This window comes from Oncorhynchus masou, chromosome 18 (genome assembly GCF_036934945.1).
Source record: "Oncorhynchus masou masou isolate Uvic2021 chromosome 18, UVic_Omas_1.1, whole genome shotgun sequence".
NCBI classification, from domain to species: Eukaryota; Metazoa; Chordata; class Actinopteri; order Salmoniformes; family Salmonidae; genus Oncorhynchus; species Oncorhynchus masou.
Genome location: NC_088229.1, coordinates 48,930,658 through 48,958,284, shown reverse-complemented (window position 1 = coordinate 48,958,284; position 27,627 = coordinate 48,930,658). Strand labels below are relative to the sequence as shown.

The 27,627-nt window shown below is 41.9% G+C and overlaps 2 protein-coding genes across 2 annotated transcripts in view; both read left to right on the top strand.

Moving 5' to 3' along the window:
• The window catches only part of LOC135504731 (actin-binding LIM protein 1-like), a 152,504-nt gene extending 137,997 nt beyond the window's left edge, over positions 1 to 14,507 (top strand). The window contains exons 18-23 of the mRNA XM_064923550.1: positions 4,369 to 4,421; positions 4,603 to 4,663; positions 4,982 to 4,989; positions 5,641 to 5,715; positions 13,233 to 13,313; positions 13,495 to 14,507. Coding sequence (XP_064779622.1) covers positions 4,369 to 4,421; positions 4,603 to 4,663; positions 4,982 to 4,989; positions 5,641 to 5,715; positions 13,233 to 13,313; positions 13,495 to 13,608 — 392 coding nt within the window. The 3' untranslated portion in view covers positions 13,609 to 14,507. The remainder of the gene's footprint in view (positions 1 to 4,368; positions 4,422 to 4,602; positions 4,664 to 4,981; positions 4,990 to 5,640; positions 5,716 to 13,232; positions 13,314 to 13,494) is intronic.
• Positions 14,508 to 18,669: 4,162 nt separating this feature from the next.
• On the top strand, positions 18,670 to 26,247 carry LOC135559378 (probable E3 ubiquitin-protein ligase TRIML1). The gene is made up of 4 exons (XM_064993538.1): positions 18,670 to 18,762; positions 19,047 to 19,278; positions 23,555 to 23,719; positions 25,658 to 26,247. The coding sequence occupies exons 1-4, from the start codon at positions 18,670 to 18,672 to the stop codon at positions 26,245 to 26,247; spliced, it is 1,080 nt and encodes a 359-aa protein (XP_064849610.1).
• Positions 26,248 to 27,627: the final 1,380 nt, after the last annotated feature.

Here is a 27,627-nt window from a genome sequence, read left to right as displayed (position 1 = left end):
TGACTTCTGTAACCGTAAAAGCCTTGGTTTCATGCATGTTAACATTAGAAGCCTCCTCCCTATGTTTGTTTTATTCACTGCTTTAGCACACTCCGCCAACCCTGATGTGCTAGACTTGTCTGAATCGTGGCTTAGGAAGGCCACAAACAATCCTGAAATTTCCATCCCTATCTATTACATTTTCCGATAAGATAGAACTGCCAAAGGGGGCGGAATTGCAATCTACTGCAGAGAACTCTGCAAGCTGTCATATTATCCAGGTCTGTGCTCAAACAATTTGAGTTTCTGCTTTAAAAAAATCCACCTTTCCAGAAACAAGTCTCTCACCGTTGCCACTTGTTATTGGCCCCATTCAGCCCCCAAGCTGTCTTGGACACCATATGTGAATTGATCGACCCCATCTATCTTCAGTTTCAATAAGCATTTTTCTACGGCTGGCCATGCTTTCCACCTGGCTACCCCTACCCGGGCCAACAGCTCGACACCCCCTGCAGAAACTTGTCCAATCCCGCCCGCTTCTTCTTCACCCAAATCCAGACAGCTGATGTTCTGAAAGAGCTGCACAATTTTAGTTTACATACACCTTAGCCAAATGCATTTAAACTCATTTAAATTTTCTTTCTTAGGTCAGTTAGGATTACTTCATATTAAAAATGTTAAATGTCAGCATAATCAGAGTGATTTATTTCAGCTTTTATTTCTTTCATCGCATTCCCAGTGGGTCAGTTTACATAGACTCAATTAGTATTTGGTAGCATTGCCTCGAAATTGTTTAACTTGGGTCAAATGCTTCGGGTAGCCTTGCACAAGCTTCCCAGAATAAGTTGGGTGAATTTTGGCCCATTCCTCCTGACAGAGCCTGTGTAACTGAGTCAGATTTGTAGGCCTCCTGGCTCTCACACACTTTTTCAGTTCTGCCCACACATTTTCTATGGGATTGAGGTCAGGGCTTTGTGATGGCCACTCCAATACCCTGACTTTGTTGTCCTTAAGCCATTTTTCCACAACTTTGGAAGTATGCTTGGAGTCATTGTCCATTTGCAACCAAGCTTTAACTTCCTGACTGATGTCTTGAGATGTTACTTCAGTATATCCACATAATTTTCCTTTCCTCATCTTTTTCCTTTCCCATCTATTTTGTGAAGTGCACCAGTCCCTCCTGCAGCAAAGCACCCCAACAACATGATACTGCAACCCCTGTGGTTTATGGTTGGGATGGTGTTCTTCGGCTTGCAAGCCTCTCCCTTTTTCCTCCTAACATAACGATGGTCATTATGGCCAAGCAGTTCTATTTTTGTTTCATCAGACCAGAGGACATTTCTCAAGTACAATCTTTGTCCCCATGTGCAGTTGCAAACCCTAGTCTGGCTTTTTCATGGCGGTTTTGGAGCAGTGGCTGCTTCCTTGCTAAGTGGCCTTTCAGGTTATTTCGTTATAGGACTCGTTTTATTGTGGATATAGATAATTTTCTACCTGTTTCCTCCAGCATCTTCACAAGGTCCCTGTTCTGGGATTGGTTTGCACTTTTCGCACCAAAGTACGTTCATCTCTAGGAGACAGAGTGCGTCTCCTTCCTGAGTGCAATGATGGCTGCATGGTCCCATGGTGTTTATACTTGCGTACTATTATTTGTACAGATGAACGTGGTACCTTTAGGCATTCAGAAATTGCTCCCAAGGATGAACCAGACTTGTGGAGGTCTACAATTATTTTCTGAGGTCTTGGCTGATTTCTTCTGATTTTCCCATGACGTCAAGCAAAGAGGCACTGAGTTTGAAGGTAGGCCTTGAAATACATCCACAGGTACACCTCCAATTGACTCAAATAATGTCAATTAGCCTATCAGAAGCTTCTAAAGCCATCACATCATTTTCTAAAATTTTACAAGCTGTTTAAAGGCACAGTCAACTTTAGTGTAAGTAACTTCTGACCCACTGGAATTGTGATACAGTGAAATAATCTCTGTAAACAATTGTTTGAAAAATTACTTGTGTCATGCACAAAGTAGATGTCCTAACCAACCAAAATTATAGTTTGTTAACATCAGATTTGTGGAGTGGTTGAAAAACAAGTTTTAATGACTCCAACCTAAGTGTATGCAAACTTCTGACTTCAACTGTATATCCGCCCTGCCTTTCTAAAATCTTCAAAAACCAAGTTAATAAACAGATCTCCAACCATTTAGAATCCCAATGTACCTTCTCCACTAATGCAATCTGGTTTCTGAGCTGGTCATGGGTGCACCTCAGCCACGGTCAAGGTCCTAAATGATATAACTGCCTTTGATAAAAGACAGTACTGTGCAGCCGTCTTCATCGTCCTGGCCAAGCCTCTCATCTCTGTCAATCACTGCATTCTTATCGGCAGACTCAATAGCCTTGGTTCCTCAAATGACTGCCCCGCCTGGTTCACCAACTACTTCTCAGACAGAGTTCAGTGAGTCAAATCGGAGGGCCTGTTGTCCGGACCTCTGGCAGTCTCTATGTGCCACAGAGTTCAATTCTCGGGCCGACTATTTTCTCTGTATATATCAATGATGTCGCTCTTGCTGCTGATGATTCTCTGATCCACCTCTACGCAGATGACACCATTCAGTATACACTTGGCCCTTCTTTGGACACTGGTAACAAACCTCCAAACGCGCTTCAATGCCATACAACACCTCTTCCGTGGCCTCCAACTGCATTTAAATGCTAGTAAAACTAAATGCAGGCTCTTCAACCGATTGTTGCCCGACTAGCATCACTACTCTGGACGGTTCTGACCTAGAATGTGGACAACTACAAATATCTAGGTGTCTGTCGAGACTGTAAGCTCTCCTTCCAGACTCACATTAAGCATCTCCAATCCAAAATTAAATCTAGAATCGGCTTCCTGTTTTGCAAACAAAGCCTCCTTCACTCATGCTGCCAAATACACCCTCGTAAAACTGACTATTCTACCGATACTTGACTATGGCGATGTCATTTACAAAATAGCCTCCAACACTCTACTCAGTAAATTGGATGCAGTCTATCACAGTGCCATCTGTTTTATCACCAAAGCCCCATATACTACCCACCACTGCGACCTGTATGCTCTCGTTGGCTGGCCCTCACTACATATTCATCACCAAACCCACTGGCTCCAGGTCATCTTTCAGTCTTTGCTAGGTAAAGCCCTGCCTTATCTCAGCTCACTGGTCACCATAGCAACACCCACCCGTATCACTCGCTCCAGCAGGTATATTTCACAGGTCATCCCCAAAGCCAACACTTCCTTTGACCGCCTTTCCTTCCAGTTCTCTGCTGCCAATGACTGGAACGAATTGCAAAAATCTCTGGAGCTTGAGTCTTATATCTCCCTCTAACTTTAAGCATCAGCTGTCAGAGCAGCTTACCGATCACTCTACCTGTACACAGCCAATCTGTAAATGGCACTCCCGACTACCTCATTCCCATATTATGTATCCTCTTGCTCTTTTGCATCCAATTATCTCTACTTGCACATCTCACTCCAGGGTTAATTCTAAACTGTAACTATTTCACCTCTTTGGCCTATTTATTGCCTTACCTCCCTACTCTTCTTCATTTGAACACATTGTACATAGATTTTTCTATTGTGTTATTGACTATGTTGTTTTTGTCCCTTTGCTTTATCTTGGCCAGGTCGCAGTTGTAAATGAGAACTTGTTCTCAACTGGCCTACCTGGATAACCTCTAGAGTCGAGCAATCCCGTATCCGGGAGCGTAATCATAGCCTCAAGCTCATTAGCATAACGCAATCGCCTGTAGCATCAGTTCTGTGGCACTCACAGATATCTTTGCAGTTTTGGAAATGTCAGAGTGTTTTCTTTCCAAAGCTGTCAATTATATGTATAGTTTTTTTTTTTTTTTCTTTATTTTTTACCTTTATTTTACTATAACAAGTTCTTATTTTCAATGATAGCCTAGGAACAGTGGGTTAACTGCCTGTACAGGGGCAGAACGACAGATTTTGTACCTTGTCAGCTCGGGGATTCGAACTTGCAACCTTTCGGTTACTAGTCCAATGCTCTAACCACTAGGCTACACTGCTGCCCCGTAGTTGAGCATCTTTTCGTGACAAAATATCTTGTTTAAAACGGGAATGTTTTTTTATCCAAAAATTAAAAGAGCGCCCCCTATATCGAAGAAGTTAACATAACAAACACAAATGTTTTGGTTTTCCACCGCAAAACGTTTTGAAACCTTTTGATATGGTGTGCACCAATACATAATATCCTGGTCAGATCCAACCTCAAAAGCAACCCTATCAAATAAACAGCATGAACCATTCAAATTATCGGACAGACAAATCGATCTTAGATGTTTCATCGAAATTATGCTTACTTTAGTTTCAACTTTTCAGATAATTCCAAAACGTCATCGCTGCCTGGTTATGGACGGAATGGATTACACAGGGTAAGATCAGATGCTTCACATATCAGATATCACAACTATTTATTCACTCCAACATTAAAATCAAAATAATTGATTAATGTGGATGGTTTCCCCTTATAGGCTTTGATTGACAAAGTGTTGTTGATCATATTGTTCATAGACACATGTGATCGCTGTTACAATACTGTCTCTGCCCATACAGCCTCAGTCCGCAGATTTCACTCCTTACAACAGCCATGGCAACATGTGTGGGGGAGGAAGAGGTGAGTGTTGCTCAACAAATACAGCTGTGGTTGTGTTCACAGCTACTTCTACATCTACATACAATTTCAATATTCTTAAAACTACAATCTAGAAATTTGTTTTTCAGCAAAATGACACTACTTTTGGTATACAGTTGAGGAATGGGGCTTGGGAAATGTAACCCCTCCCAGATTGTACCTTTAACTGATAATACATTGTAAATAAGCGACCCAATTATTGAACAGTCAGATTTGGAAATAATGGAGTATATCTTTCAGATCTAAATAGTACAGGAAAATCTAACTGAGTCTCATTTTCTGTCCCATGTTGTTTTGCAGAGTTTCAGGTATGTCGCTCATTTGCTTATCCACAAATATCTTTCATTATGCAATTTCATTTTGCATGCGTTTGCTCACTCTATACCTAGGGTCGCAAACTTCATGTTATCCTGAATGTCAACCCACTCCTGTTAAATGCCTGCATCACTATTAGCTATCCCAAACTGTAGTGAATGCATTGCAGTGACCCTGCATGTTCTTGTCAAGGAACACATACAACATTGCTCAGACATGTTCAGTCTCACTGTGACTAGATGGAACCACTGTACTGTACATGCAACGTAGAATGATCTTTGTATCATTGCTTGTTTTATTGTTGCGAAATGTCTCCAGTTGTCACGAAATGTCTCATTTATTTACATATTCAATTTTAAACTGTAACAGTCCTCTTCACTGTAAGGTCGAGGTGTCACAAGTGTAGGTAACCTAAGATGCTATTGATAGTAATTGTATTAAAAGAATGCCAATCTTTAAGTGCCATGACCTATTACCGAAAGACAAAAGTACTGCAGTGACCATAAGTACCAGTATGCTGCTCTATATGATAGGAATAAGATACGGTAGCTGGGATAGTAGTAGACAGCGATAGTAGATATATCTCAGTTCCATACCACTATATTACATGTGTGTGTGTGTGTACTGTATGTTCTATCCTGTAGCACATTAGGGATGGCAGTGCTGCAGTAACAAGAATGGACAGGGGAGTGTCTATGCCTAATATGTTGGAAACAAAAGCAAGTATCTTTTATTTTTTTATATAATTTCTTTATAAAGATTTTGAATTTACCTGATGTATGTGCCCTATCCTTATTAGTATATTTGACCGACATTCCAAGTTTTTTTATACTTTACTACAAAAATGTGTACGCTACAAAAACAAATATGCTGAGTCAGTAAAGAGAGCTTCAAGTGAGCTTGGCACATCGGAGCCACCGCAACCATTGGGTGATATAATAGAAGGAATAGTGAGGTAAACCTCGGTACCGATAACAGGAGGTACAGTTGAAGTCGGAAGTTTACATACACCTTAGCCAAATACATTTAAACTCAGTTTTTCACAATTCCTGACATTTAATCCGAGTAAAAAATCCCTGTTTTAGGTCAGTTCGGATCACCACTTTATATTAAGAATGTGAAATGGCAGAATAATAGTGGAGAATGATTTATTTAAGCTTTTATTTCTTTCATCACATTCCAAGTGGGTCAGAAGTTTACATACACTCAATATGTATTTGGTAGCATTGCCTTTAAATTGCTTAATTGGGTTAAATGTTTTGGTAAGCCTTCCACAAACTCCCCACAATAAGTTGGGTGAATATTGGCTCATTCCTCCTGACAGAGCTGGTGTAACTGAGCCAGGTTTGTAGGGCTCCTTGCTCGCTCGCACGCACTTTTTCAGTTCTTCCCACAAATTGTGATGGCTTTTTGACCACTCCAATATCTTGACTTTGTTGTCCATTTTGCCACAACTTTGGAAGTATGCTTGGGGTCATTGTCCATTTGGAAGACCCATTTGCGACCAAGCTTTAACTTCCTGACTGATGTCTTGAGATGATGCTTCAATATACAGTGGGGCACAAAAGTATTTAGTCAGCCACCAATTGTGCAAGTTCTCCCACTTAAAAAGATAAGAGAGGCCTGTAATTTTCATCATAGGTACACTTCAACTATGATAGACAAAATGAGAAAGTAAAATCCAGAAAATCACATTGTAGGATTTTTAATGAATTTATTTGCAAATTATGGTGGAAAATAAGTATTTGGTCAATAACAAAAGTTTATCTCAATACTTTGTTATATACCCTTTGTTGGCAATGACAGAGGTCAAACGTTTTCTGTCAGTCTTCACAAGGTTTTCACACATTCCTCCATGCAGATCTCCTCTAGAGCAGTGATGTTTTGGGGCTGTTGCTGGGCAACACGGACTTTCAACTCCCTCCAAAGATTTTCTATGGGGTTGAGATCTGGAGACTGGCTTGGTCACTCCAGGACCTTGAAATGCTTCTTACAAAGCCACTCCTTCATTGCCCGGGCTGTGTGTTTGGGATCATTGTCATGCTGAAAGACCCAGCCACGTTTCATCTTCAATGCCCTTGCTGATGGAAGGAGGTTTTCACTCAAATCTCACGATACATGGCCCCATTCATTCTTTCCTTTACACGGATCAGTCGTCCTGTCCCCTTTGCAGAAAACAGCCCAAACCATGATGTTTCCCCCCCATGCTTCACAGTAGGTATGGTGTTCTTTGGATGCAACTCAGCATTCTTTGTCCTCCAAACACGACAAGCTGAGTTTTAACCAAAAAGTTATATTTTGGTTTCATCTGACCATATGACATTCTCTTCTGGAACATCCAAATGCTCTCTAGCAAACTTCAGATGGGCCTGGACATGTACTGGCTTAAGCAGGGGGACACGTCTGGCACTGCAGGATTTGAGTCCCTGGCGGCGTAGTGTGTTACTGATGGTAGGCTTTGTTACTTTGGTCCCAGCTCTCTGCAGGTCATTCACTAGGTCCCCCCGTGTGGTTCTGGGATTTTTGACCCCACAGCGTGAGGTCTTGCGTGGAGCACCAGATCGAGGGAGATTATCAGTGGTCTTGTATGTCTTCCATTTCTTAATAATTGCTCCCACAGTTGATTTCTTCAAACCAAGCTGCTTACCTATTGCAGATTCAGTCTTCCCAGCCTGGTGCAGGTCTACAATTTTGTTTCTGGTGTCCTTTGACAGCTCTTTGGTCTTGGCCATAGTGGAGTTTGGAGTGTCACTGTTTGAGGTTGTGGACAGGTGTCTTTTACACTGATAACAAGTTCAAACAGGTGCCATTAATACAGGTAATGAGTGGAGGACAGAGGAGCCTCTTAAAGAAGAAGTTACAGGTCTGTGAGAGCCAGAAATCTTGCTTGTTTGTAGGTGAACAAATACTTATTTTCCACCATAATTTGCAAATAAATTAATTAAAAATCCTACAATGTGATTTTCTGGATTTTTTTTTTCATTTTGTCTGTCATAGATGAAGTGTACCTATGATGACAATGACAGGCCTCTCATCTTTTTAAGTGGGAGAACTTGCACAATTGGTGGCTGACAAAATACTTTTTTGCCCCACTGTAACCACATAATTTTCGTACCTCATGATGCCATCTATTTTGAAGTGCACTAGTCCCTCCTGCAGCAAAGCACCCCCACAACATGATGCTGCCACCCCCATGCTTCATAGTTGGGATGGTATTCTTTGGCTTGCAAACCTTCCCCTTTTTCCTCCAAACATAAGGATGGTCATTATGGCCAAACAGTTATATTTTTGTTTCATCAGACCAGAGGACATTTCTCCAAAAAGTACAATCTTTGTCCCTATGTGCAGTTGCTAACCGTAGTCTGGCTTTATATGATGGTTTTGGAGCAGTGGCTTCTTCCTTGCTGAGTGGCCTTTCAGTTTATGTCAATATAGGACTCTTTTTATTGTGGATATAGATACTGTTGTACCTGTTTCTTCCAGCATCTTCACAAGGTCCTTTGCTGTTCTGGGATGGATTTGCACGTTTCTCACCAAAGTATGTTCATCTCTAGGAGACAGAACACATCTCCTTCCTGAACGGTATGACGGCTACATGGTCCCATGGTGTTTATACTTGCGTACTATTGTTTGTACAGATGAATATGGTACCTTCAGGCGTTTGGAAATTGCTCCCAAGGATGAACCAGACTTTTGGAGGTCTACAATTTTTTTTCTGAGGTCTTGGCTGATTTTCTTTTGATTTTCCCATGATGTCAATCAAGGAGGCACTAGGTTTGAAGGTAGGCCTTGAAATACATCCACAGGTACACCTCCAATTGACTCAGGCTAATTGACATAATTTGTCAGAAGCTTCTAAAGCCATGACATTTTCTGGAATTTTCCAAGCTGTTTAAAACCTCTCGAGGATAGGCGTCCCGCCAGCGGGACACCTGTTGACAACTTCCAGTGAAATTGGAAGATATTATGAATATTAAACATCTAGGTATGTACAAGTGTCTTATGTCAGTTAAAATCTTAAATTCTTGTTAATCTAATGGAATTGTCCGAATTATAATAGGCTTCACAGCAAAGGCATGCTATTGTTTGAGGACTGCTCCCACATCAAAATTGTTTTCAACCAACACAGGCTTCGTAAAATCACAAATAGCAACTAAATGTTCACTTACTTTTTGAAAATCTTCCTCTGATTTGCAATCCCAAGGGTCCCAGCTACATCATGCATGGTCGTTTTGATAGATAAAATCTTTTATATGCCAAAAAGTCAGTTTAGTTGGCGCCATCGTTTTGAGTAGTCCACTCGTTCAACATGCAAAGGAATACAAAAAGCTACCCCTAAACTTTGTTAAAACAAGTCAAAATACATTTATATTTAATCCTCCGGTACCCTAAAATTTAATTTAACTATAATATTTCATACCGGAAAGAAGTTTGTTCAATAGAAAAGTAAAATTAGCAAGTGCGCGTCCTCTGTCGTGCGCACACAGACTGATTTCCAACTCTGACTCCCAGTACCAAAACTCAAAATTCTTCCTTGTTTGGGAAGAAACAAGCCTGAAAGCTTGAACAAAGACTGTTGGCATCTAGTGGAAGCCATAGAAATTGCAATCTGGGAGCTGGAATTTCATAGGACCCATAACTTTCCATTGAAAGAGCATGGCTCTCAAAAAAAAACCTGGTTAGTTTTTCATTTGATTTCCTCCTACCATATCAATTGTGTTTTAGTCTCATACATTATTTTAACATTTCTACAAACTTCAAAGTGTTTCCTATCCAATGGTACCAATTATATGCAGTTCCTGGCTTCTGGACCTGAGTAACAGGCAGTTTACTTTGGGCACGTCAGTCAGACAGGAACTGGATAAAAATAGACCCTAGCCTGAAGAAGTTTAAAGGCACAGTCAACTCATGGTATGTAAACCTCTGACCCACCGCAATTATGAAACAGTGAAATAATCTGTCTGTAAACAATTGTTGGAAAAATTACATGCACAAAGTAGATATCCTAACCGACTTGCCAAAACTACAGTTTGTTAACAAGAAATTTGTGGAGTGGTTGAAAAACTAGTTTTAATGACTCCAACCTAAGTGTATGTAAACTTCCAACTTCAACTGTATATGATTGGTGTCTCATATCACCACTAACTACCTACAGTATGCAGCTGGTAGTCAGTCCCTTCATGGGTTCCTGTAACCAAAGGCAGCCCCTCTAAAGTACTAAATCTCCCATGAGGCTATGGCTGTGCTGCAGTCTAGACAGGGGCTAGTGAACTGAGTCACCTCTCGCTTAGCATGCCGGCTTCTCCATGCTCATTCGCACATGGCTTCAATACAGACTGTATGTAACATACAGTGGAAAATCCAATACCAAATGTGTCTTTGATACAACTTAATGAAGAGGAGACACCTTCATTGTTGGATTTTCATGACTGGTTTGACTACTATGAGTTGATCAGATAGAGGGCGGGAAAAAAAGCACAAATCACTCCCCTGGTTGCTTATTATAGCATTTCAATAAGATCTTGCAAAACTCTTCCTCTAAATTTCAATCGATCTCATCTAGGTGTGTTTGTGTACTGGGCCTAACATACGTTTGCTGTAAAGCCCACAGTATAGCTGCTTCCCATGACTCGATCTATGACTTGACAATTTAATTTAAACAAATTGCTTAACACGTACTGTCTCTATTTTGTAACTTAGCATTATTTTAGGGCCACAGTTCTTTGAAAATGACGATCTGTAAGCCTAATCTTGTCTGGTCAGATATTCCAACATATTCACATTTTAACTGATATACCCCCCCTTGCCCTCAGAACAGTCTCAATTCGTCAGGGCATGGACTATACAAGGTGTCAAAAGCGTTCCACAGGGATGCTCGCTCATGTTGACTCCAATGCTTCCCACAGTTGTGTCAAGTTGGCTGGATATCCTTTGGTGGTGGACCATTCTTGATACACACGGGAAATTGTTGAGCATGAAAAACCCAGCAGCGTTACAGTTCTTGACACAAACCGGTGCACCTGGCACCTACTATACCCCATTCAAAGACACTTAAATATGTTGTCTTACCATTCACCCTCTGAATGGCACACATACACAATCCATGTCTCAATTGTCTCAAGGCTTAAATACTTCTCTAACCTGTCTCATCCCCTTCATCTACACTGAAGGGGATTTAACAAGTGACCATCAATAATGGATCATAGCTTTCATCTGGATTCCCATGTTCAGTCTATATCATGGAAAGAACAGGTGTTCTGAATGTTTTGTACACTCATTGTAGATGTTTTGGTAGTAATGAGCGCAGTAATGCACGTACCTACACAACGATACTGGCATCATGCACCTCCCCACCAACTGATACCCTTATAGTTGAGCTCCCAGGGTCTATAGCCCCATCAGCCCTCACTCACAATCTCCTGTCACACTTGTTGTCCCTACCCAGTGTTCCCCTGTCTCAGTCAAGACTATCAGTTTTGAACATGCTATAACTGTAAAAACGATGCCCTGTCAAATCAAACTTGGATACCTGGTTTCCGTGGGATCTCAAATATGATAATGCGTTGTCTGCAGCGATGAATGTGTGGATTCATGTACTCAATAAAATAATTACAGCATAAGTATTCTTTCTTTCCCCTTTTTGGATATACAGTGTATTCAGAAAATATTAAGACCCAATGACTTTTGTTAAGTTACAGCCTTATTGTAAAATTGAATTAATTGTTTTTTTGCCTCTCAATCTATGGACAATACCTTGTAATGACGAATCAAAAACATTTTTTTGGCACTGATTACAGCCTCGGGTCTTCTTGGGAATGATGCTACAAGCTTGGCACACCTGTATTTGGGGACTTTCTCCCGTTCTTCTCTGCAGATCATCTCAAGCTCTGTCAGTTTGGATGGGGAGCGTCGCTGTACAGATTTTTTCAGGTCTCTCCAGAGATGTTCGCTCGGGTTCAATTCCGGGCTCTGGCTGGGCCACTCAAGCACATTCAGAAGCCACTCCTGCAATGTCTTGGCTGTGTGCTTAGGGTCGTTGTCCTGTTGGAAGGTGAATCTTCGTCCCAGTCTGAGGTCCTGAGCGCTCTGGAGCAGGTTTTCATCAAGGATCTCTCTGTACTTTACTCCATTTCTTTGCCTCGATCCTGACTAGTCTCCAAGTCCCTGCCGCTGAAAAACATCCCCACAGCATGATACTGCCACCACCATTCTTCACCGTAGGGATGGTGACAGGTTTCCTCCAGACGTGACGCTTTATATTCAGGCCAAAGAACTCAATCTTGGTTTCATCAGACCAGAGAATCTTGTTTCTCATGGTCAGAGTCCTTTAGGTGCCTTTTGGCAAGCTTCAAGCAGGCTGTCATGTGCCATTTAATGAGGAGTGGATTTTGTCTGGCCACTCTACCACAAAGGCCTGATTGGTAGAGTGCTGCAGAGATGGTTGTCCTTCTGGAAGGCTCTCCCATTTTCAGAGAGGAACTCTTGAGCTCTGTCAGAGAGACCATAGGGTTCTTGGTCGCCTCCCTGACCAAAGCCCTTCTCTCCCAATTGCTCAGTTTGCAGGGTGCCCAGCTCTCAGAAAGGTCTTGGTGGTTCCAAACTTCTTCCATTTAAGAATGATGGATGCCACTGTGTTCTTGGGGACCTTCAATGCTCCATAAATGTGTTGGTACCCTTCCCCCGATCTGTGCCTCGACACAATCCTGTCTCTGAGCTCTACGGACAATTCCTTCGACCTCATGGCTTGGTTTTTGCTCTGACATGCACTGTCAACTGTGGGACCTTATATAGACAGGTGTGTGCCTTTCCAAATCATGTCCAATCAATTGAATTTACCACAGGTGGACTCCAAGTTGTAGAAACATCTCAAGGATGATCAATGAGCTCCATTTTGAGTCTCATAGCAAAGGGTCTGAATACTTATGTAAATAGGGTATTTATGTTCTATTTTTAATAAATGTGCAAGCATTAGATTTCTGGGGTATTTTGTGTGTAGATTGATGTGGAAAATGTTTTATTTAATCCATTTTAGAATAAGGCTGTAACAAAACGTGGAAAAAGTCAAAGGGTCAGAATACTTTCCGAATGCACTGTATGTTAAAACCTAGTATCCAGGTTTGATTGAATTGGGTCCTCAGTCCGTTTTGATGGCCCAAGGGTCCATCTTGCAACAATCTCCTTTTGAAGCTTAATTCAGTATTGACATCCTTTACTGATGAGTGTCTCCGTTTTGAAGGTTGTACCATATGAAATGCTCATGATAACCAGTAGAGGGCGAGCTAAACTGCCAAGGGAGGTGGACAGAACAAGACTGGAGGTATCATTTGATTTCTGCATGTGTGTGCATGAATGCTACACAAATACTTAGCAAGGAAAGTACAGAATCCGTAGATCCATATAGCTTCTTGAGTTTTTCAATGACCATATAGGAGCGGAAATGTTAACCACAACATCCCCCCTTCCCCTCCTTCTTTTCTCAACCTCTCTTCTCACTCTAGCGCCACTTAGCCCCAGAAACGTTCTTTGACATCTTTGGGATGGAGATCCAGGAGTTTGACAGGCTTCCACTGTGGAAACGCAACAACATGAAAAAGAAGGCCAATCTCTTCTAGCAGTCAGAGCAGAATGCACTCATCCCATCCTTTCAGATAGCACTCTACTTTAACACTGTAATATAGATGTAAAGTTTGTTTAGATTTTTGTCAACCTTTTTTTCTGACATGTTCAAGAAGGCAATGGAGACTCTTCTTTCTTTTTTCACGATGCCTCCTCTGCAGACTGAATACATGATGTGATTACTATTAGATACATTTGAAAGGCTACAAGGAAAGAAAATAAAACAATTTCTTCCATGTTCAAAAATTAGAAAGAATTATGAATTAAGTCATGTTCTTTTTGATTGCTGCGCTTGTTTTAATTTCTGGCTTTGCTTTGAATGGAACTGCTTTCCTTGACCTGCTTGTTTCCTCATATTTGTTGCTGTTGATTCCTGTGGAACCTTGTTAGTAGAATTTCATGGCACCATATGAAACATGCTGTTCACATGCAAAAATTGAATGTCTGTCAGCTTCACATGTCAATGGTCAGTTTGCCCTCATTTGGGCTATCAAGTCAAATCAAATGGCTGTCTTCATCATGGGAAATATTGGGTCTTGCCATTTCTTTATGGCCCTAGTACATACCAGCTAGACTAAGCTCCTAACTATGTTACTCTCACTGGCATCAGAGTCTGGAAAAGCTGCTATTCAAAACAATATAATGGGGTTTACGTATAGATCCGGGTCATATTCTTTAGGGCATGAAACGGAAAACATTTTAAACTGCTTTTCAACAGAAAACGGAAATGAGCCTTCATTATTGGATGAGTCCAAGTAGTCCCTCCCTGTTTCAGTCTGTTTTCTTTGGTTTGATGCCAAATGAGTTCGACTCAGTTTCGCCTCTCAGGCTCCCATTGGAGTAGCAATTCCTATTTTACTAACAAACACATTAAATGTAAAAAATAAAAATGAAATACTATTTGAAATGACTGTTTTATAAATGAAACCCACACTGCCATTTGTTGTACTAAAATATAAGCAAAAAATAAAGCTTTAAATCACTGTGTATGTTAATCCTCAGCTACTCCAAAGGTATCGCCTGTATTAGTTTACCTGTTCTCCTCTCAGCTATTAAACTATAATAAACACTGTGGTTCATATATGTTGTTCAAGGAACTACAGTGTGTAATGTAATATGAGGACTCTCCTGTCAAGTTTTATGGAACAAATCAGACAGTGTGTTCCGTTGACTTCTTGGACTTCAGCCAATAAAGAGGCAGACACCCATGGAACTGTCTCTTTCTCTCTCAAACACACACACACATACTGATACACAAACACCCAGGTTTATAGTAGGCCTATAGTTTTAAAGTATGGTATGAATGGAGGAAATACAGTATTGCTAAATATCTATGTATCAAATTGGATAATAACTTCTGTTAGCTTATGTTAGAATTAACTGAATTCCAACTGGTTATCAGGACAGACATGAATGCCATTCTGGATATGCGGGACGACTCTAATAAGACCAACTACAATCCAAAGGCAACCAAGGCTCTCCAACATATGCTCTCTGATTACAACCCTTGATGCCTGGCGAGCTCATATCCCTGAAGCAAAAGAGCACACTTTCTATTCAAACAGGCACAAAACATTCTCCCGAATCCATTACGTACTAGAATCTACTCTATTTTCTTTGATCAAGAAAATAGAAATTCGACATATGAGTCTATCTCATCAACATGCTTCTGACAGATACAAATGTCATAATTTCCTAAAATAACCACAAGATGGCACTTTAACGCTTCCTTAGTACAAAATCCTACGTTTTGTACATTTTGAATTTATAATGATTAACAAAAATTAAATCTGATCCACTGATTTTTATGGGACGCCATTAAAGGTTTAACAAAAAACAAACAATGCAACTGCATTTGCATCTGGGTGGAATAAATCATAAAGAAGATATCAGAATTGGAAAAGTTGTCAACAAACGACGAGGTAACAACTACTCTCTTCAAAGTCAGAAGATAACTAAAATATATAACTAAATCTATTGACAAGACAGAGAGGAGAATTTGCCATCCTTCGGGTTAGACTTAACCATTACTTCCATGGTAATCGACCCAGTCGTCTATTGGCTAACAAGTTTTTCATCAATGATCAATTAGTGAAAATTGCAACTGTTGAATCCAAATTAATTAACCAAAAATTATCCAGTTTCTATAAAGAATTGTACACCTCTGATTGTAAATCAAACACCAAGCCAGATCAAGTCCTTTTTAAAAGATATCTCCTCTTTTCGCAACTGAGGAAGCTGGGAGCCTAAATCTCTACATGAACTCAAAAGGTCATTGGATAACATGAATAAAGGTAAATCACCCAGTTCCTCCTGAGGTCTATTTAAAAATGTGGAACCAATTACGTCATACTTGCAATGATTAACACAGCCGTTCACAAAGGTTCATTTTGGAAGGGATGTAAATGCAGGACTAATTTTGCAATTTTTTTAAAAGGTAAAATCCATTCAGTGCTCTCATTATCACCCTCTTTCTTTGATAAACACAGATATTTAACTATTTTCAAATACATATTTTACATGCTTCATCAGAAACCAAAGCTCCTTGGGCACTTCTATCTCTTGATGCAGAAAAAGCTTTTGATAGATGAGAATTGTCATCTTTGGCTGGTTTTGTGACATGGTACTTGGCTCTGTTTTCATTAATATGATTCAAATACTACAGTATATGCCAATCCCTCAGCCATAGTAATAACAGGCGATACCGGCTCTGTTCTGTTCAGAATAACTAGAAGTAACAGGCAAGGTGATCTCACCTCATAAAAACTATGAAATACCACATAGGGAATCATGTAGTAACCAAAAAAAGTGTTAAACAAATCAAAATATATTTTATATTTGAGATTCTTCAAAGTAACCACCCTTTGCCTTGATGACAGCTATGCACACTCTTGGAATTCTCTCAACCAGCTTCATGCAGTAGTCATCTGGAATGCATTTCAATTAATTAACAGGTGTGCCTTGTTAAAAGTTCATTTGTGGAATTTCTTTCCTATTTAATGCATTTGAGCCAGTTTTGTTGTGACAGGTAGGGGTGGTATACAGAAGATACCCCTATTTGGTAAAAGATGAAATCCATATTATGGCAAGAACAGCTCAAATAAGCAAAGAAAAACGACAGTCCATCATTACATTGGGACATGATGGTCAGTCAAGCCTGAAAATTTCAAGAACTTTGAAAGTGCAGTCACAAAAACCATCAAGTGCTATGATGAAACTGGCTCTCATGAGGACTGCCACGGGAAGGAAGACCCAGAGTTACCTCTGCTGCAGAGGATAAGTTCATTTGAGTTAACTGCACCTCAGATTGCAGCCCAAATAAATGCATCTCAACATCAACTGTTCAGAGGAGACTGCGTGAATCAGGCCTTCATGATCGAATTGCTGAAAAATAAACACTACAAAAGGACACCAATAAGAAGAAGAGACTTGCTTGGGCCAAGAAACACGAGCAATGGACATTCGACAGGTGTAAATCTGTCCTTTAGTCAGCATGGCTACCACAGCATTCTGCAGTGATATGCCATCACATCTGGTTTGCGCTTAGTGTGACTATCATTTGTTTTTCAACAGGAGAATGACCCAAAACACACTTCCAGACTGTGTAAGGGCTATATGACCAAGAGTGCTGCATCAGATGACCTGTCCTCCACAATCACCCAACCTCAACCCAATTTTTTATTTTACCTTTATTTAACTAGGCAAGTCAGTTAAGAACAATTTCTTATTTTTAATGACAGCCTAGGAACATAGCTTTTTACCCTGTCAGCTCAGGGATTTGATCTTGCAACCTTTTGGTTACTAGGCCAACACTCTAACCACTAGGCTACCTGCCGCCCACATTGAGATGGTTTGGTTATGAGTTGAACCGCTGAGTGAAGGAGAAGCAGCCAACACGTGCTCAGCATATGTGGGAACTCCTTCAAGACTGTTGGAAAAGCATTCCAGGTGAAGCTGGCTGGGAGAATGCCAAGGCTGTGAAAAGCTGTAATCCAGGCAAAGTGTGGCCAATTTGAAGAATCTGAAATATAAAATATGTTTTGATTTTTTAAACACTTTTGGTTACTACATAATTCCATGTTTTATTTCATAGTTTTTATTCTACATGTAAAAAATAGTAAATAATAAAGAAAAACCCTTGAATGAATGAGTAGGTGTCTCCCAACTTTTGACTTGTGCTGGATATATATATCAATATACCTTTTTTATGTTCTTTGCTTTCAGGCCCATGTGGAAGGGGTGGTATGGGGAGGGTTTTCTTTTCCTGTTGATACAGAATTTATTATCACTTAAACTCTGTATGTATTTCTTACTGGGGTTGTTTTCTTCTTCTTTTGAGTGGCAGCCTACAGGTACACAATGGGGTGGCAGGTAGCCTAGTGGTTAGGGCGTTAAGACAGTAAATCAAAAGTTTGCTGAATCAAATCCCCAAGTTGACAAGGTAAAAATCTGTCGTTCTTCCCCTGAGCAAGTCAGTTAACCCACTGTTCCCCAGGTGCCGACGATATGGATGTCGATTAAGGCAGCCCCCCGCACCTCTCTGATTCAGAGGGATTGGTTTAAATGTGGAAGACACATTTCAGTTGTACAACTGGCTTGAAAACCCCCTTTCCCTAATGGATAATGTACCTGTGGAGTCAAGGTGAATACTTTCTAGGGGAGAATGAAGGGCCCCATTGACATAACCATATAAATATAATAACTAGAAAGGATAATCCCCTCAGACCACAGCAATTTGACTGCACCCTCATGGGTACACCCAATATGGCTCATTGAATGGGCCATCCCCGTATTTCTAAGGACACAACCCTACCCACTATACTCTAGTACCTGAGCTTGTGAAACTAGAAGCGTGGTATTGTTAAAGAGTGCCAGGTAGTCTATATTGATTTAAGACTAATTGACACAGGACTAGAAGTCTTTGGTTTATTACAACTTCCCTTTGCAATTTTGTCAGCTTTTCTTCATTGGTATAACTGATCATCTCACTTAGAGTAAGGCCTTGAAGATGAAGACTCAGGATCAGGTGTGTGCTACTTTTTTTCACTCCTCAGGAGATGCAGTTGAAGCACCAGGAATGTCTGAAGAGGCAAAGAGAGGCTGTGAAGCTCCGAATGAAGAAACTAAGTGCAAAGCAAACTGAAATCATTGTAAGTAAACAGCACGGGGCTTCATCTGTGTGAACAGAGGTCACAAGCATCACAATAAAATGTCAGACATATTGAATGCACACATGAGTGTTCCAGTCAAATTGAAGTGGTCTGAGGGGCTTTGTCCCTTCTAGTAATTATATTTCTATGGTCACATCTGACATTTATATTTCTATGGCATCTATTTGTGGTGAAAAACATGCACAACATGGTAGCATATAAACTCTAAGATGTGAAATGTTGCAATGACTTTCGCATTGACTGGTTCTGTGTCCCACAACCAGAAAAAGTCCTCAGCGATGAAGGAGAGTATAAAGAAGAAGTATGAGGACATCCAGAGGGTTCTGAATGAGGACCTCAGGATAACTCTGACCCAGCTGGAGATGGAGGAGAGAGCTGCAGTCACAGCCCTGGAGGACCTGATGGAAAATAATTGTATCATCATCCAGGAGATAGAGCAGGATCTGGCCAGGCTCACCACTGAGCTGGCCCAGAAGGACATCATTCGGCCTGATACAATGGTGATTTGGCTCTTCAGTTCTATTCAACATAAACGAATTGAATGGATATTGATGCTGTTGTATTCACTATCACTGTCTTTATTTCCTCCACATCGACTCTAGGACACAGAGATAGAAGGCAGGTATGTAATTTGATCCAAATACATCTGTTGTTTCTAATACCGCATGCACATATATTTTATATAAATCATTTTATTGACAAAGATGTTTACAATCATCATTATTGATCATAAACTGTCAATAGCTATGGTTCCATTAACTTGTCCGGCGATTTTCTGTCGACACGTAGAAAGTTTTCATAGAAAATGAATGTGTTTCCAGCTGTGTCAATAAAAACAGTTGGATATAGTGAAGTTACACCAACAACCAAAGCACTTTTCTGCAAAAGCCTGTCAAATAAAAATGTAGTGGTTGAAATATTTCCATTACTAATTTAGGCAAATTGCGCATTAATAATTTGGCGACAGCCTGTATGCCCTCCCACCTATCTGTTTCATGTCTCAAGTAGCCTGCGAAAGCCAGCATGGACAGAATGCAATAATTGACAAATATACCTTCAAGAATTTCAGGAATTTTCAAAGTCAGGACAATCCTTTTCTTGCAAAGAAACATTATTTATATACTTGAAAAAATGTGATTTTGCAAGCAGTTGTCACGTTCAGACCCTAGTATTTGTGTTTATTGATTGTTTTAGTTGGTCAGGACGTGAGTTGGGTGGGCATTCTATGTTTTGTGTGTCTAGGTTGTTTTTCTGTGTTCGGCCTAGTATGGTTCTCAATCAGAGGCAGGTGTCGTTAGTTGACTCTGATTGAGAATCATACGTAGGTAGCCTGGGTTTCACTGTAGTTTTGTGGGTGATTGTTTCCGTGTCTGTGTTTTACAACACAAGGTACTGTTTTCGGTTTCGGTTATTCACGTTATGTTTATTGTTTTTGTATGGACTGTTCAGTTTATGTGTTTAAATAAATACCATGGACACTTACCACGCCGTGTATTGGTCCTCCGATCCTTCTCGCCTCTCCTCTTCAGAAGAAGAGGAGGAAAGCCATTACAGAATCACCCACCAAACAAGGACCAAGTGGCGTGGGAATGAGCAGCAACAGCGGCCAAAGACACAAGACTCCTGGACGTGGGAGGAAATCCTTGACGGGAGAGGACCCTGGGAAAAACCAGGGGAGTGCAGCAAAAGCAGCAGCAGGAGAGGCAACAGCAGCAGAAGAAGCAGAAATGTCAGGATTCCTGGACATGGGATGATGTTTTGGATGGCAAGGGTTGCTACACATGGGAGGAGATCCAGGCTGGTAGGGATCGCCTACCATGGGAACAGGTGGAGGCATTGAGGAGAGCAGAGGCAGCCCGGAGAGAGGAGCCATCGATACGAGGGAACGCGACTGGCAAGGAAGCCCGAGAGGCAGCCCCAAAATTTTCTTGGGGGGTGGCACTTGGAGCTGTCGGCAAAGCTGAGGGCTGGCTGAGTCTGAGAGTGTCGAGGAGTTATTGGACAGATTGGAGGAGTGTGAACGGATGGAAGATGAACAGACACTCGAGGAAGTGTTAATAGAATTGGAGGAGAGCTGTTGATTTGGCGTAGTATGCAAGGCATTCGCCCTGAGATGCGTGTCCCCAGCCCGGTATCACCAGTGCCGGCACCCCGCACCAGGCTGTCTCTCCGTCCCATCAATACAGGTGCTCCCGCCTGTCCGGCGCTACCAGAGTTTCCGCCCCTCAGTCCAGAGGCGCCAGAGCCCCTCAGTCCAGAGGAGCCAGAGCCCCTCTGTCCAGTGCAGCCAGAGCCTTCCTCCTCTCCAGCGCTGTCGGTGTCTCCCGTCTGTCCAGAGCTGCCAGAGCCCCTCAGTCCAGAGGCGCCAGAGCCCCTCAGTCCAGGGGCGCCAGAGCTCCTCTGTCCAGCGCTGCCAGAGCCTTCCTCCTCTCCAGCGCTGCCGGAGTCTCCAGTCTGCCCAGAGCCGCCTGAGCTGGCCATCTGCCCAGCGCCGTCTGAGCTGCCCGTCTGCCCAGCACCACCTGAGCTGCCCGTCTGTCCAGAGCTGCTAGAGTCTCCCGTCTGTCCAGAGCTGCTAGAGTCTCCCGTCTGTCCAGAGCTGCTAGAGTCTCCCGTCTGTCCAGAGCTGCTAGAGTCTTCCGTCTGTCCAGAGCTGCTAGAGTCTACCGTCTGTCCAGAGCTGCTAGAGTCTCCCGTCTGTCCAGAGCTGCTAGAGTCTCCCATCTGTCCAGAGCCGCTAGAGCCTCCCGTCTGTCATGAGCCGCCAGAGCCGGCAGTCAGCGTGGAGCCGCCAGAGCCGGCAGTCAGCGTGGAGCCGCCAGAGCCGCCAGTCAGTGTGGAGCCGCCAGTCAGCGTGGAGCCGCCAGAGCCGCCAGTCAGCCAGGATCTGCCAGAGCCGCCAGTCAGCCAGGATCTGCCAGAGCCGTCAACCAGCCTGAGCTATCTCTCAGTCCTGAGCTACCCATCAGTCCTGAGTTATCTCTCAGTCCTGAGCTACCCCTCAGTCCTGAATTACCCCTCAGTCCTAAGCTACTTATCAGTCCTGAGCTTCCCTTCAGTCCTGAGCTTCCCCTCAGTCCTGAGTTACCCCTCAGTCCTGAGCTACCTATCAGTCCTGAGTTACCCCTCAGTCCTGAGCTACCTATCAGTCCTGAGCTACCCCTCAGTCCTGAGCTACCCCTCAGTCCTGAGCTACCACTCAGTCCTGAGCTACCCCTTAAGTCCAGAGGTGTCCCTCAGTCCGGTGGGCCTGTTGTTTAGGGTTCCCAGGTCAGGGTCGGCGGCAAGGGTCGCCGTTCCTAGGAGACCACAGAGGCGGACTAAGACTATGGTGGATCGGGGTCCACGTCCAGCGCCAGAGCCGCCACCGCGGACAGATGCCCACCCAGACCCTCCCCTATAGGTTCAGGTTTTGCGGCCGGAGTCGGCACCTTGGGAGGGGGGTACTGTCACGTTCTGACCCTAGTATTTGTGTCAATTGTTTGTTTTAGTTGGTCAGGACTCGAGTTGGGTGGGCATTCTATGTTTTGTGTGTCTAGGTTGTTTTTCTGTGTTCGGCCTAGTATGGTTCTCAATCAGAGGCAGGTGTCGTTAGTTGTCTCTGATTGAGAATCATACTTAGGTAGCCTGGGTTTCACTGATGTTTTGTGGGTGATTGTTTCCGTGTCTGTGTTTTACACCACACGGTACTGTTTTCGGTTTCGGTTATTCACGTTACGTTTATTGTTTTTGTATGGAGTGTAGAGTTTATTGTTTTTGCATGGAGTGTTCAGTTTATGTGTTTAAATAAATACCATGGACACGCCGCATATTGGGCCTCCGATCCTTCTCGCCTCTCCTTTTCAGACGAAGAGGAGGAAAGCCATTACAGCAGTAGACATTAAGTAAATGTGAAGTGGTGCTTTATAATTACGTATACCTTCAAAAGGATTCATTCGGCAATCATCAGTTGTTCGAAAAACACTGTTTCCATCATCATTTGTCGCAATAAAGTTCTACTAAAGAAAAATCCACCCCTGTTGAACAGATACAAATGGTATCAATCTTTAGAACATTTATCCTATATCTGCCGTTTCCATGACACATGTCTTTTTGGGTCAATGGAAACCTGCCTACTGTTCATGCGAGAGCCACTGCAGTAAATGACAACCTGGTCTCAGAGCATTTCATATTATTCTGTATGTATATCCGGAACATTCAATTTAGTATGATATGTTTCGAATGGCGTGGTATGTATTAATTTGTGGATGTCCATTACCTATTTCGTATGACATGTTACGAATTACAATTGTGTTATATATTACAAATTTGCAAAATGTATGATATGTTACGAATTCTAGCTAGGTGGCTAACGTTAGCTAGCTAGTTAAATTTAGCTAGGCTTGGGGTTAGGGATAAGTTTAGGAGTTATGTGAAAGGGTTAAGGTTAGTGGAAGGGTTAGCTAAAAGGGTTAAGTTTAGGGTTCGGAGATGAGATAGCTAACATGCAAAGTAGCTAAAAAGTAGTAAGTAGTTGACAAGTTGCTAATTAGTTAACATTGGAAGGGTTAGCTAAAACTGTCTGTGATGAGATTTCAAACTCTCAACCTTTCAGTTTCTAGATGTTTGCATTATACGCCAACCCATCCACCCTACTTTTGTTTTTGCCTTATTAAGTAACCATCTGTCTTATTTAACCATACCAAACGTAACATATCACACTCATTTGATTGATTTGATTTACATTTACTATGTTACATTTAGTCTATGAGACCAGGCTTTAAATGTTGGTAATTGTCCTCTCTCTCACCCAGAGTGATGGATCTGCTGAGCAGGACAGACCCAAGCAAAGTGAACCTGGATGAGCCTAAAGCTGACCAAATTCTCACCCTCACCAACAATATGCTGCTACTCATCCACTCCCAGACCCCCATTACCAAGAGACTCATCAAGAGCTGTGAGTACCCTTAGTATTCCATGACATCTTTTCAATTTTATGATTTATATCTCAAGATGCTATGATGTAACTAGGCAGGATTCCATTGACACAGGTTTTTTTCAACAAAAGCAATGTTGCAAAACAAATCTTTGCAACATGTGTAATGTAAACGGCAGATATAGGAGACATTTTCTAAAGATACAACATTTGTATCCATTCGACAGGGGGGATTTTTATTTTGTCTAAGTTTCTTTATTGTGACAAATAATGATTGAAACAGTTTTTCAAATAAATCAAATCAAAACAAATCAAATTTTATTTGTCACATACACATGGTTAGCAGATGTTAATGCGAGTGTAGCGAAATGCTTGTGCTTCTAGTTCCGACAATGCAGTAATAACCAAGTAATCTAACTAACAATTCCTAAACTACTGTCTTATACACAGTGTAAGAGGATAAAGAATATGTACATAAGGATATATGAATGAGTGATGGTACAAAGCAGCATAGGCAAGATACAAGTATCGAGTACAGTATATACATATGAGATGAGTATGTAAACAAAGTGGCATAGTTAAAGTGGCTAGTGATACATGTATTACATAAGGATGCAGTCGATGATATAGAGTACAGTATATACGTATGCATATGAGATGAATAATGTAGGGTAAGTAACATTATATAAGGTAGCATTGTTTAAAGTGGCTAGTGATATATTTACATCATTTCCCATCAATTCCCATTATTAAAGTGGCTGGAGTTGAGTCAGTGTCAGTGTGTTGGCAGCAGCCACTCAATGTTAGTGGTGGCTGTTTAACAGTCTGATGGCCTTGAGATAGAAGCTGTTTTTCAGTCTCTCGGTCCCAGCTTTGATGCACCTGTACTGACCTCGCCTTCTGGATGATAGCGGGGTGAACAGGCAGTGGCTCGGGTGGTTGATGTCCTTGATGATCTTTATGGCCTTCCTGTAACATCGGGTGGTGTAGGTGTCCTGGAGGGCAGGTAGTTTGCCCCCGGTGATGCGTTGTGCAGACCTCACTACCCTCTGGAGAGCCTTACGGTTGAGGGCGGAGCAGTTGCCGTACCAGGCGGTGATACAGCCCGCCAGGATGCTCTCGATTGTGCATCTGTAGAAGTTTGTGAGTGCTTTTGGTGACAAATAAATGATGATTGCCAAATTATTTTTAAGGTATTCGGGAATACATGATGCCATCATGTAATTATAAAGATCCACTCCACATTCCATTCTAAATGTATACTGCTGTAAACTATTAAAAAAGATATATGTTTCTTTGCAGGACAAGGATTGTCCTGACTTTCAATAATATCTGAATTACTTCTTCTTGCTTTTCTTGTTGGCGAGATGCAAGTTTCATGATCCAATTGTTTCAGATCTACAGGAGTGCAAGTTTCACCATGGCATGGAACGTGACGATACGTTGGCACATGAGAATTATTAGAATATGTCAAATGTGGCTTTCGTGGGGGGGGGGGCATCATTACATCCAGCTGTTTTTATTGACACAGGATAGTTCAATGGAAACGCACCGTAGCAGGCAATTGTTGCATCTATTTTCAATGCAATCTTTCTTTCCAAAAAAAGTTACTGGACAGGTTAATGGAAACATAGCTAAGTACAACTGGAAGTGGAGAGATAGGCAGGATCTTTTTGTACCATGGATCCTCTACACCTAGTGGTCTATCAGAATACTGTAGAAATTCTAAAACAATTCAAAAAGTGTATTTCATTATGGATACATTTCTTACATCTATAATTTATAAGTGAAGGTAAGCCGTTATAACATACAGCATGTTTTTGTACTTAAAAACATGTTGCATGTTATTAAAACTGGTTATGCCTTGAAAGTGGTTATGCCTTGAAACATCCAGCCAATTATAATATAGTATTTTAAATATAGTATTTTCTCATGGGAAAATTACACCTCTGTCAACAGATTCTACAGAGGTGTCCCTGGACCCAGAGACAGCGCACCCCAAGCTGGTCATCTCCCTGCATGGTGACAGTGTCACCTACACAGACACCTGGCAGGAACTACCAGAGCTCCCAGGACGCTTTGACACCACCCTCAACGTGATCAGCCTGCAGGGCTTCAGCTCCGGGCGTCACTACTGGGAGATAGATGTGGCTGGGAAGACTTACTGGGAGCTGGGCCTCACCTACCCCACCATCTCCCGCAAGGGCCGGGCCGAGGACTGCTGGCTGGGTCGCGGCTCTGACTCCTGGGCCATGGAATTCTTTGACGGGGAGTACACAGCCTGGCATGGTGGGGTGCCCCACCAGCTGCCTGTCACGAAACACTTAAGCCGTATTGGGGTCCTGTGTAGTTTCCCAGCGGGCCTAGTGTCTTTCCTGGGGGCGGAGAGCATGACCCCTCTGTTCTCGTTTTGTGTGGGGGCGTTCAAGGACTGTCTCCACCTGGCATTGTGCCCAGGTCACGACCACAACGGTACGAACGCCAAACCAATTTTGATCTGTAATGCACCTCCAACTCCTAGTTCTATCCAGAATGCCCAAGAATGCTGACTCTGCTCCTTATGATACTCAAAGGGGATGATTCCCTTTTTAAACAATTTTCTCTCAACACGTATTCTAACCTTGAATTTAGGCATGAGAATAGCACACTATTCACCTGATTTTCTTTTTGGGTGGATATCTAATATCTAATGAAGGTGTGGCAGAGGTGTCTATAGATTTGCCATATTCTCACATCGACTTAATGTCCTAATCATTCAGCCACCTTTACGCAAGGGGAAAAAGTATCTACTCAATATTTTCCGTTAGAAATAACATCATTCTCCATGCAGTGTAATTTACAATTTCATGAGAGCTATTGAAAAGAGCTAGGTAAAATAGTAATCCATTTGGATAAGGGGATTGTAAATATTAATGATACTTGTTTTAGATATATTTTATCCTATAATCACTGGAGACAATTGTGAAACCAGTCATATGGCAACAAAATTAAGCATATCGATATATCAACTTTGTCACATTAAAGAGTATGAAATGCATTATGCAGAATTTTAATTGTACAGCCTTTTAACTTGCAGGGATGGGCCCTCTTGAATATCTTAATTATAGGCTACCCCAACTTTCTCTGTTTCCTATTTCTATTGTGTTAAATATTAGCCACTATCAGTATTGACAGTCAGTAGGCTTAATAACAACACATCTGCCATTCTGCCCTTGAGCAAGGCAGTTAACCCCCAACAACAATTGCTCCCCGGGTGCCGATGATGTTGTTTAAGGCATCCCACGCACCTCTTGGGTTAAATGTTGAAGACACATTTCGGTTGAATGCATTCAGTTGTGCAACTGACTAGGTATCCCCTTTCCCTTGAATAACTGAATGTGGCACTTTTCAGAATGAATCAAACCAATGTCTTTTGGATTTTGTGATTCACAAATGTGACCGATAGGCTCAAATCGGGCTTATGTAGCAACATTTGAAATTGCGTTTTTTACATTGGATAAAAGTAGAGACAAAATGGTATATCATACACTACAGTTGAGGAACAATGGGAAAGTAATTTTGCTTTGAAATCTGATAAACTTGTAAACTCACTTTTGAGAAAATGTCCTTTGAATGTTTTGGAACTACTACTGGAGAACCCTTCTTTGTCAACACCCCTTCGGCATCGTTCACAACCTCTTAAGCTTTAGCCCCACCCATCTCTTTAAGGGTTGATCCAAGCTTTCTGTAGTATCAACAGCAATCAAGCACCCAAGCTAACTTGCTAGTTACTTCCAGACACAAATGAGAGAACAGCTCACTCAACATTACTCGCCCTAGCAGAGCTGGTTAGGCTGTTATGTTATCCAGAGCTTTGGTGACTGCGACTGTGCTGTCAGATTGTCCATTCTTCAGAGCGTTTCGCTCTCGGAGCATTCAGAGCGCACACT